The sequence below is a fragment of the Aedes aegypti genome, chromosome 3 (assembly GCF_002204515.2).
Source record: "Aedes aegypti strain LVP_AGWG chromosome 3, AaegL5.0 Primary Assembly, whole genome shotgun sequence".
NCBI lineage: Eukaryota > Metazoa > Arthropoda > Insecta > Diptera > Culicidae > Aedes > Aedes aegypti.
The window spans coordinates 383,167,617-383,180,241 of record NC_035109.1 but is presented as its reverse complement, the minus strand read 5'-3'; the positions used below and the strand labels follow the sequence as shown (position 1 = coordinate 383,180,241).

The following is a 12,625-nucleotide window of genomic DNA, read 5'->3' as shown; positions in this document are numbered from 1 at the left end:
CTTCCAGAAGTTACTCTACAGATTCCTCTTAAAATTCATTCAGGAACTCCTCCATCATTCACCAAAGAATTTATTCAGCAATTCCAGGAATGTCTTGCAGGATTTTTTCAGAATCTATTCGAGAAGAAACCCAAGAGGAACCTATAAAGGAAATCCTAATGTAAACTCTGATGAAACTTCTGTAGAAATTCCTGATGGACTCCTAGGCTCTTGAGGAATTGGATCATGAGGGTTATTTTTTGAATTGAAGGATAAATCGCAAAAATAGTTATTGTAAAAATAACCAACCGAATCCCTGGAAATATCCTGAACGGTTTTTCTTAAGGAATTCCTTGCAAAGCGTGGAGCGGAATGCCTGAAGAAACGTGTTTCACTGGTGTAAAACCTTAAACCTCGAATGTTCCCTAAATGAATGTTTAGGAAATCCAGAAGAGAAAAGTTTGGAAAAATTGCAGAAGTAGTCACTGGATGAAATTCCTAGAGAAGTTTGTGAAAGAAATTTATGAGCAATCCCTGTCGATTTTATTAGGATTTTTTTTTTAAAGTTCTGGAATAATCTCGAAAGCAATTCCTGGGCGAAACCGTGGAATGTTGATAAAAAAAACATATGAAGAATAGCTATAGAAATCGAGCTAAGAAGTAATGCAAGAAATCTTATGGATTTGCTGGAAAAATCCGTAAACGAATTTCTTTGCGAACTATGGAATAAATCTTTGTCAATGTTTTTGTTAGAGTTCCTGCAAGAAGCTTTGGAAGATCTCGTAGAGAAACAACTGGAGAAATCGGCGAAAGAATTAGTGGAAAAGGAGTAAATTCTGTACAAATAACTGAAGGTAGTAGCGGTGGAGTGCTCAAAGATTTCCTGGGGCTAATTGTTAAAGGGGCCCAGATAGCCGTAGCGGTAAACGCGCAGCTATTCAGCAAGACCAAGCTGAGGGTCGTGGGTTCGAATCCCACCGGTCGAGGATCTTTTCGGGTTGGAAATTTTCTCGACTTCCCAGGGCATAGAATATGTTCGTACCTGCCACACGATATACGCATGCAAAAATGGTCATTGGCATAGTAAACTCTCAGTTAATAACTGTGGAAGTGCTCATAAGAACACTAAGCTGAGAAGCAGGCTCTGTCCCAGTGGGGACGTAACGCCAGAAAGAAGAAGAAGAATTGTTAAAAAATTCCTTTAAAAACCTATTCAAAATCAATAGTAGAATTTTAGGAAGAATTGTCGGAGGAAAATCTGAAGGAATCCCCGTAGAAATCACTTTTCAATTCTGGAAGAATTCCGGAGTCTGTGGAATAGCCACAGCAAGCAGGAAATGGAATAAAAGCGACTTTAGAGACCATTCTAAAGTAAAAGAAACACTTTTGGGACCTTTCAGAAACATGGAGACTCTTTAGAGACTTGTATTAAAATATTGATTAAGTATCTGAAAAGAGACCTGCTATCAACCCTGCTGGAGGAATTTATGAAGCGATTCCTGGAAGCGTACGTGGAGGAATTCTTGTTGGAATCCCTATGAATATTGTCAGAAGGTTTTTTGAAGAACCCATGGAGAATCTTCTGAAGAGATTGGAAAAGTCACCCCCGGATTAAATGCTGAAGGAAGCTTAGGTAAGACTCTTGAGCTTGAGCTTGATTGGCCGCCCGTGGTTGCTACTCCAGTATCGCCAGATCAGCTGCACTTACACAAGGAACCAACCAGATAACTACTTAGGACTAACAGACCCCCTCAGTGTATAAGTACTGGTGATCTTCTATTTTAGGCAACAATGGCGCCTGCCACGTCAGAATGCAGACCAATGAGGGGAAGAAGGAGGAATGGATTATATACATGGACTGGTTCGCTAATCATTACATAGTAACGCACATGCGTTAGTGTATATGCACGAAAAATCGCTAAATAGGAACGCGAAAAATATTCGTATGGTGAAAAGCATCTTACGAATTATTTCTCAAAATTGGGAACTATTTTCGAAAAAATATTTGGTACCGGTTGTACATGATGATAACGGCTATCACGCCTACCGAATATTGTTTCGATTAATGTTTCTTTCCCCATACAAAATGAAACGAGAAAACTTCTGCTGATCAACTGTGGACAAGATCAAAGCAGGTAATCCATTGATGATGCATTAAACAGGCTCCCATGGTAGACCATATATACCACTGCGTCTACGCCAGTTTATGCGGGAAGGGTGTAGAGGGGCGGTAGTTTCAATGGCAGAGAAGCTTGCTGTTTCGTTAGCAGACTGCCTATGTATCAGGCGTAAGGAAAGGCGTGCTATAATGATGGAAGAATGGAAGCGTAGGGAAACAGTTGCTTTGTTTTGTCCGTCTCAGGTTCTAGCAAATGCTATGAACTGTGATAGAACCACTGTGATATATTAAGAGTGGGAGATAGAAGCAAGTGAAAGATATAACTACAAAGTACGAGGAAAGGAACGGAACTGGGATTGAACCCATGACCTTCTGCTTATAAAGCAGAAGCGTTAAACCACCAACCCCGTCAGTAGAAAACTAAGATAAGAATCTACAGAGAAACTTCATTAAGAATTTCTGGTAGAACATATTAATGAATTCTAGAAATGATTCCTAATATCAACCCTGGAGGAAATTATGAAGCCATTTATGAAAGAACTCGTGTATGGAAATTCATATAGGAATTTCTAATCGAATAGCTGGAAGAATTACACAAAAAAATGGCCAAGAAACTGCTCGAGGTATTCGCTCAGGATCTCCTGGAATGATTTCCAAATGAATATAAACCTATAAACCTTATAAAAGAATGGATAAACCTTTTTCTGGAAGAAATCCTGAATAAACTTTTATAAGAATCATGAAATTGAAATGCTCTGATGAATTTAGAAATTACTGTAGGCCTCAACGTTGGACTGCTTCAGGACTTTCTGAAGCATATTGAAAAACAATGATTCTGAGCGCACCTTGTTAAATCACAGAAAGAATCAAGATTGATTGCTTGGAGAATTACTGGAATAATTTTTAAGATATTTTTGAAGCGATCTTTGGAGATGAAGGTGTTTCTGAATGAATAAATGAATCTATGAATTAATTCTTGAAGAATCGACGGAATAGTTGCGCAGGAAGTCTGAATAATAAATACCCAGTAGCAGTGTTGCTCAGACTCATTTCCCCGAAAATAACATTTTCCGAACTACGAAGCCACGAACTACTACAACCATGCCCTATCCTCCTAAGATAGAAAAACAGATGGTTAAGCTTGAGTACTGCACACAAAATCGATCAATTTTGATCCCAGAGAGCCACAATTCAAGTTTGAAATGAAATGAGTGAGTGAGTGAGTGAGTGAGTGCGAATCATTTCACCGAAACTTGAATTGCGGCCCACCGAGATCGAAACTGTCGGATCCCATGTGCAACATTCAAGCCCAACCACCTCCCTCTCCATCTCAGTTATAACAGTTATAACAGTTCATGGCTTCACAATTCGAATTTCGGGGAAATGAGTCTGGTCAACACCGCCCAGTAGACTTCACTACACACCTAGAAGACACCTGCTACCACTTCTGTTTCTACCATCAAAAGGGAGTAAGTTTATTCCTAGACATGTAGTTTAGCTATAGAAATCGACTGTTGAGAACAGATTTGAAGATAGATTTTTTTCTGATAATAACGGTCGACAGAACACCGTGTATGATTTAATCTATGAAACTTACCACCAGGATGAAAGTCCAAATAACTGGTCACATTGTAGACCTTCCCCCGGATGGCCATCCACATGTCGCCGGGTTTATTGTGCGACGCTAGTTCCGAGTGTTGAACCGGTCTCACTCGGCCACCCGTTCCCGCTAGGTCTGCTCCGGAATTGCCCAACCGGATCCAGTCCATCAACGAGTGACCCGGTTTGAGAGCCGTCTTGTTCCGCGGGTTGCCTGAAAACGAGAGGAAGTAAAAACGGTAAAAAGTGATCAAAGAGCAATTCATTGCCGATTGTGTCCTCATGATTATAGGGCTTGTTGTCGCATTATGTGCGAGCGAGCTGTCGCCAAAAATATTATTTATGAAGGCGCCAGCCAACCCGGGTGGCCTTGCTCTAGCGCAGCGATGAGATGAAAGAGGTTGTTAGGGAAGTTCAACGGGGGTCGGAAGTTAGAAGGTTACGTGCGGGATGAGATTCGGAAATAATTATTTTTCTTGATTTGGAGACGGCTATGAAAAGGGATGGGGACATGTTCGTGATTTATTGATTGTTGATTATTCTCAATGTTCTTTCTAATCACAAATCAGTTTACTGTGAAAAGGAAGCCTATATCACGTAAATATTTCTCAACTACTAACATTTCTAACAAAATAGGAAATGACATCGTTTGCTAAAGCTTCTAGCTAATCCTTTGCTCTTCTACATGGATATAAATCTCCGTCGATAAATCAAATGACATCCAACCAGGCGTTTATCAGTTCCGATAGATTGATGAATTACCCATACCTTGAACCTGTGACCGACATGAGGAAAAATGGATTGGAAAACACCCGGTTTCGCCTGTCGGTCTTTCAGCGGATTGATGAAAACTGTTTTCCAATTCCGCTCTTCATCTACCTATTCATGCCGCCTAAGGGGCAATTACTCTTGTGGAAGTGGAGATACCTTACATGTGCTTGATGATACGATACATCTTAATCCGAAACCAAACACAAATATGTACCTTACATCAAGATCAGACAAACGGATTGAGGATGAAGAAATGGTTGTCGGAACGTTAGTTGGATTGTTGCCATTTCTAGCGGAAAATCTTCTTCAAATATTTATGATGAGGAACAACGATATCGACTTTCTACTCCTTGATCCCGTCAGAAATACGGTTAGAAGAAATTCAATTATATGGCTGGTTGGTTAACTATTTATCTAGCACTATGACTATGGCAAATTTGAATATCCGACTAGTACTTTCCGACAAAGTTGACGATTTCTTTTTACTCAACTTTTGAAACTGACTAGTGAAATAATCTGAATTCTAATCCTCATGTAGTTCAATCCTAAAATTTTATCAGTTTGTCATCCATTAATCAATATCACCTTTCTACAACTATAATTTGAGAACGCAGGAGGACACGTTCCAATCCGGTAACAGATGACACCCGGGGAAAAGTTTTGCTTACACTCCCATGGGTTGAAACAATATCGGGTCGAACAACGTAAAAAGTTTCATATCCCTTTTGCCCCTCGTCGAGATCGGATCGGTGTTATTTGGCTCAAAGTCCCCTCAGAGAGCTGGGAAAGTGTTCGACCGAAAAATTGCTTTGAGACTTATGGCGGTCGTTATTAGCCGTTCGACGAACCTGTTGCTGAGACGATTGTTGGGAATTTCTGTTGAAATATAGGTTCATTTCATCATCGATTTCAACTGTGTTTCGTTTGGACCTAATCTGCAGTCAACAGTTCGGAAAGTTAATCTATCAATCAAACCGACACGAATAATTCAAACAATACACGTCCTGCTGAAACGAGCTTACAAGACATACAGTATAAGTCAAACCATTTACAACTTTTTAGAGTTTCTTTACAATATTATCAATTTTGTGTAGGGTGATGTGCTAGTATCCATCGTATTAAGCATTGATCAGTGAGAACTGCAATTTTCCCAGTATTGCAGTGAATGATGCTGATACAAACCGATGCCAAACAATTCTTTCTCAAAACGGCTTTAGCATTGAACAATAACATTTTGATAAATCTTGATATGTTTTTGGAAATAATGCAAAGAAAATGCATCTTATCGTATTCTCAATCCGTCGTATCGTTTTCAACTCCGTCGCAATCAGTTTCCAGATTCGTCTCACAACTTACGGCTCACTGTGTGTATTGAATGGTTAAAACACAATATATCAACGCTATAATAAAATGTTTCACTAGAATATATAGATCTCCGGGCATCTCCCTCCATTCCTTCAGCATGTTGGAATATACTAAACTGTTGGCAGGAAGAAAATTGTGTTGTAAGTGGTGTGACTGATGTCGATCTCTAAGCATTTCTCTCAAATCGTGTTCGTCCATGCGATTTCGGTGAAAAAGTGTATAAGTGGATAATTGAACTGAAGTTATTTATCGAAATACATTAGTTTCATTGCATTTTTGGTGTACAGATGGACGAATCATAAAAGCTTTCACAAAATTACATTTGGAAAATGAATCTATGTTGCAGGTAAGTTGGAATATCCGCCGTAGTGGAACATTTTAAGTTTGATACGACGAATAGTAGCTCTTACGACGAAGTAGAACGAAACCCTAGGCTAGTTATCTTCGTTGTTTATGTACTAATTCGTATATTACTTGAGTTTCAAAACATATTTTGAAATATGTTTCCAATCACGATTTCAAAAGTAAGAACAATTTGACTAAATTACTACATGATTTTTTTTTGTCGAAAAATCACGAACGATTTATTTGAAAATATAAAAGCCTCACATAAAATAGTTATTTATGCATCAAGTTGCAAAATGATGATTTTTTCAGCACGATTTGTGCATTGTACGAGGCTCGCTGAGTTGGATAAATACAACGAGTGCTGACAAAATCGAGTTTTGCAATGAATTGCATATAACATTTTTTTGCTATTACGTGAAATGCCGTTTTATTGAATAATTTTCAACAGCAACAACCATGTTTCAAGAATATCCACATGGTTTCTATGCGACGCACAGACTCAATAGTTTTCAATCAGGTAGGCTGTGACACAGCAGATGATCTTGAGTATGACAGTCACACATTTTTTCGCTTCAATATTGATCTGGGTTCGACGACGGACTGGGTGAGAAGACGACTTATTTAATCTAGTCATTTATCATGTGCAGGCTTGGAAACTGTGACCACAGTTTACCACAGTTCAACGATTCTGCCAGTCAACCAAAACACAAAGCAGCAGCAGCATCAATACCATCAGGCGTTGCGCTGCCAACGGTTCACACACTGCTTGAATGTTTTTGTCTCTCCACTATGATCGTTTCCGGGCAGCCATTCCGAGGTGAATGATTGAAAAAAAAAATGTTAAATGATTCAATCGCTAATATTTCGCTTGTGTTTTCAACTAATTGAAATCTGTTAGCTCTAACAGCAAGAGCACAATTATTCCGTTGCGATACATACCTGGACGAGTGAGCCTTTTGGCTCGTGAATTGCGAAAAGTTGGCGTGTGCGTGGCTGCTATTCAGGAAGTGCGTTGGCTAAGATCTGGAGAACGTGAATTCAGAGCGGTAGATCCCGTCGCTAACACCGCTTTCAAATACAACATCTATTACAGCGGTGGCGATAAAGCTGAACACGGAGTCGGTTTCATAGTGATCGGGAAGCAGATGAAGCGCGTTATTAGGTGGAGGCCGATCAACGAGCGGATCTGCGTATTGAGGATTCGGGGCAAGTTCTTCAACTACAGCCTGATCAACGTATATGCACCGACTAACGACAAACCCGATGACGTGAAGGACGCGTTTTACGAATGTCTAGACAAGACCTATGGAGAATGCCCAAAACACGACGTGAAAATTGTCATCGGCGACGCTAATGCGCAGGTCGGAAAAGAGGACTTCTTCCGCCCTATCATTGGTAAAGAGAGCCTTCACTCTGTTACCAACGACAACGGCCTACGTTTAGTGAACTTTGCTGCCACCAGGGGGATGGCCATCAGTAGCACTTACTTTGCACGCAAGGATATCCGCAAGCACACCTGGCAACACCCAAATGGCGAACTTTGCAACCAAATCGACCATGTTCTGGTAGACGGCCGACATTTTTCCGACGTCATCGATGTTAGAACTTTCAGGGGTCCTAATATCGACTCAGACCACTATCTCGTTGTAAGCAAAATTCGAGCGCGATTATCAACCGTCTCGAGTTCTAGAAATCGACAATCGTTGCGTTTCAATATCCAACGCCTGTCAGCAGATGGTGTAGCAGCGGACTACCATCAAAAGCTCGACGAGCGGATTAGCGAAATCGACGAAAGCGTCAACCTCAGCGATCTGTGGGAGTCAGTCCACGGAGCAGTGAGCACAGTAGCGCGAGAAGTGGTAGGTACTGCTCAACGAAGACCAAGGAACGGTTGGTTCGACGAGGAGTGCCAGAGAATGACGAACGAGAAGAACATGGCTAGAAGCCGGATGCTGGTGTCTGGTACCCGTCAGAGCAGAGAGCGGTACAAGGAAGCAAGGGCAGCCGAAAAACGGATCCATCGCAGAAAGAAAAAGGAGCATGAAGAGGCAGTAATTGCTCAGGCGCAAGAAGCTATGGAAGAGAACAACATGCGACGGTTCTACGAGTCCGTAAATGGTGTGCGGAGAAAAACAGCGCCGTCTCCCGCCATGTGCAACGACCGCGAAGGAAACTTGCTGACGGATAAGACAATGGTGGCCGCCAGGTGGAAAGAGTACTTTGAGTCATTGTTGAATGAAAATAATGGAAGTGGATCTGGTAGCAGAATTCAAAACGATGACGATGGACAGGCTGTGGAACCTCCAACGCTAGATGAGGTAAAAAAAGCTATCAATGGGCTGAAGAACAACAAGGCTGCTGGGAAGGACGAGCTCCCGGCCGAACTTCTCAAACACGGAAGCGAGCAGCTGCACGAACTCCTTCACCGTATCATATCGAGGATATGGGAGGAAGAACAAATGCCTACTAGTTGGTTGGAAGGTCTCATTTCCCCTTTGTACAAGAAAGGGCATCGACTGGAGTGCGCCAATTACCGAGGGATAACACTCCTTAATTCGGCGTACAAAATCATGTCTGGAGTTCTGTTCAACAGATTGAGACCGTATGAGAAGTCCTTTGTCGGCGAATACCAAGCTGGTTTTCGAGAGGGCCGATCAACGACGGATCAAATGTTTACCCTGCGTCAAATCCTAGATAAATTCCGGGAGTACAACTTGCAGACTCATCATCTGTTTGTAGATTTCAAAGCAGCGTACGATTCAGTGAAGAGAAACGAGTTGTGGCAAATTATGTCCGAACATGGCTTTCCGGCGAAGCTGATTAGACTGATTCGTGCAACGCTTGATGGATCAAAATCAAGTGTGCGGGTGGTGGACGAGATTTCATCATCGTTCGTAACCTTAGATGGATTGAAACAGGGTGACGCTCTTTCTAACTTGCTGTTTAACATAGCGCTCGAAGGTGCTATCAGGAGAGCCGGTGTGCAGAGAAGCGGTACCATTATCACACGTTCTCATATGCTCCTTGGCTTCGCGGACGATATCGACATCATCGGGATTGACCGTCGGGCAGTGGAAGAGGTGTTCGTGCCTTTCAAGAGGGAGACAGCGAGAATCGGGCTCACGATCAACACCACAAAAACGAAGTACATGATAGCTGGTGGTCAACGTGGGTCCGGACGTGTTAGTGGTAGCGAAATGGTGCTAGGTGGTGATAAGTTTGAAGTGGTGGAAGAATTTGTGTATCTTGGAACACTAGTGACATGCGATAATGATGTTACCCGCGAGGTGAAAAGACGCATTGCAGCTGCGAGTCGGGCTTTCTACGGGCTCCGTAACCAGCTGAAGTCCCGTAGCCTGCAAACGAAAACAAAACTCGCGTTATACAAGACACTGATCCTTCCGGTTGTCCTTTATGGCCATGAATCATGGACATTGAAGGAAGTCGACCGGAGAGCTTTCGGGGTGTTTGAACGTAAAGTGCTGCGAACAATACTCGGCGGTAAACTAGAAAACGGCATCTGGCGGCGTCGCATGAATCACGAGTTGTACCAAGTGTATAAAGAGGTGGATATTGTCAAGCGCATAAAACACGGCAGGCTGCGTTGGGCTGGTCACGTTGCCCGTATGCCGGAAGAACGACAAGCAAAGATAATATTCAACAGAGAACCCGGACGAGGCCGCCGACTTCGTGGTAGGCCGCGCACACGATGGCTTTTTGCGGTTGAGGAGGACTTAAGGGCACTTAACGTTCAGGGCGACTGGAAGCGATTGGCCCAGGACCGAGCCCAGTGGAGAAGACTCATCCATTCGGCGCAGATTCATCGTAGCGAATTGTAGCCCATCAAGTATCAAGTATCAAGTAAGATACATAGTTCAATTTCATGCTGCTGTTATCGAGCAAAAATGCAAAACCCCGAAAACCGGAAAAATCGTGTCACCACTGTGCTCGAGTCATTTCGCATTCGGGTTTGAAAAACGTTGGGAAGAAGAAGATTACAGTTTTGAAGAGCCGTGACATTTTTTTTTGTTTTGAGCGGTCATGGTTTGCTTTGGATTTTGATGGTCGTATAGAAACATGTAAATGTAGAGGTGGTAAATGATTGCTACAGTACTTTTCCCATCCCTGATCATGTGCCAAACTACCTGCACAAACCGTGAAGGAGCACGAAGCTAGGTTCCGGATATTTTAGGATTTAGCAACGAACAGCAACCTTCTCGTACACTGAGGTCATCTAAATCAGAATGACTCACTGGACTCATTAAAGTGGGATACGGATGGTGCAATGGTTGCAGAAGCAGAAGCATGGTCAAAAACTAGTCATTGAAATAAACAGGGTAATTCAGGGTAATTAGGCCGTTTCATGACAGATTGGCATGATGAAAAACAGCCTATTACGATGAGAAATTGCAAAAAGTGTATTTTTACAATTTCTCATCGTAATAGGCTGTTTTTCATTATGCCAGATCATACATTTTTTCAGAAATTGTAAAATAATGGTGAATGTTTTCCGATTTAATTTCTGATACCCTCAAGTGGTCTTCTACGAAATTGCAAAAAAAGTTGTACGTAACTCATTGCAGAACTCAATTTTTACAGCACTCGTCGTAATTACCCTACTCGGCAAGCCTCGTAGGATAAATTTACAACATCATTCTGCAACTTGTTCCGTAAACCACTATCAACAAACTTGTTCATGTTCATTTAAAGCTATAACTGTGCTAAAAAAACATAACTCAGATCGAACTGTTCAAAGTTGACCATTTAGAATGTTAAATCGAAAAAGTTGCTAATACACAGAAAAAAATATTTAATTTTCAATGTGATGTAAGACTTCAGCTACTGTAAAAATAAATCATATTCGTGTGTTGTTAAAGTATCATGTAAATTTAAATTATTATACATTTAATTTTCAACTAAAAATGGTTGAGTATTACATGATCGTGTAAATTTAAAGTGAATTCGATTGAAAAATAATGGATTGGTCGTTGAAATTTAGGTTTATTTTGATGCTCCAAATATGTGCATGAAAATAAACTTAAATTTACAACATATTTTTAGCTGTGTATACTATCCAATACTGTAGAAGAGAGAGCATCGAGTACTCGTCATTCGAAACAACAATTTCCAACAGCATTTTATTCTTTGATGTGTCGCATCAAATGCGTGGAATTTGAATTTGTTCGACAGCCAGTGTAGCGGAAGGTTAGTGAAAATCCCTCTCGAATGTCATCCGAGCACCGGCGGTGCATCGAAAATTGAACGTTTGCTGGAAACTTCTCCCTGCGGGTTGCACTCGATTAGGTTTTCTGTTGTGACTTTTCGATGCATGCGATTGGGCGATGGAGACGCATGGTTGCTAGTCATCAACATCGGGCAATGTTCCACTAGCTAGCCTCTACATGTTATCGAAAGATCTAGCATGTAATATTTTAGTGAGACTTTGGGTTCCAGCGAATATTGCACTATTCATACACGCAAAGACAACATGCAAAAGTTTTTTTTAAATCGCTTCGATCAATGTCTGTCCTCAGAATTAAGATTGCCTTTTGGATGAGCCATAGAGAGCTTTATTGGGACGTTTTTCACAGATACAGTCGCCCCACAGTTATGGATAGCACACAGATATGGATCAGAGTTTGTAAGCGGAGAATATCTCATCAAATAGAGTTGCAATTCCGCAGAAACACTAAGTGAGCCATAAATCTATACAGCGTCGCAATCAACTATAAAATGCTTTAGCAACTTTTTTCCGTCCGTAGGAAAAAAATAGCAATCACATGCCCAGAAGCATTGAAAACCATACCACAGTTATGAATCAAAAATAAGACGATTTCAAAAAAACGCCATAACGTATACTTTCACTAAAACACCTTTCGTTTACCTCACAGATAAATTGCTGTTATAGTGTTCCGATCCATAATATGCGTCGATTTGATCCATAAGGCGGCATCCACAAATTACGTAACGCTTTAGGGGCAACCCATACATTTACTATTACCTGATTTTAATCATTATAAAATATGACTTTTGAATGGTTCGCCGCTAAAAGTGTCTACCGTATGTTCACGTTGTCTTTAGAGGACTGATAGGTGATTTTTTGAACTGAGGTTGCATGAATCGCATCACTTACCAAGGTGAATACCGAACATGCAGCTATGCCCTCCCCAATAACAAAACTCCTTCCCATGACAACCGTGTGGAGATGCAATCCTTCCCTTCCCCGATGATCGTAAAGGCGTTGCCGGCACCCTTATTTATTTTTTTTGCGTTCGCGAAAGTGTACATTGAAGATGCAAAGCTACTCTCAAACTACATCTCATGGTTACTTGTGCAACTTCGATTATTCTGATAAATCACGGAGTAGCTACTACGAATTGTACGATCATAAATGCATATGCTCATGGTTTGGTTTTTGATTTTTCTAGTTTTTATTTTTGCGCA

The 12,625-nt window shown here is 41.3% G+C and overlaps 1 protein-coding gene across 13 annotated transcripts in view; it reads right to left on the bottom strand.

Moving 5' to 3' along the window:
• The window catches only part of LOC5566541 (cytochrome b5 reductase 4), a 228,340-nt gene that overhangs the window by 33,343 nt on the left and 182,372 nt on the right, over positions 1 to 12,625 (bottom strand). For all 13 annotated transcript variants that reach the window (XM_021853238.1, XM_021853236.1, XM_021853237.1 and 10 more), the window contains exon 3: positions 3,696 to 3,911. In XM_021853238.1, the coding sequence (XP_021708930.1) occupies positions 3,696 to 3,911 (216 nt within the window). The remainder of the gene's footprint in view (positions 1 to 3,695; positions 3,912 to 12,625) is intronic.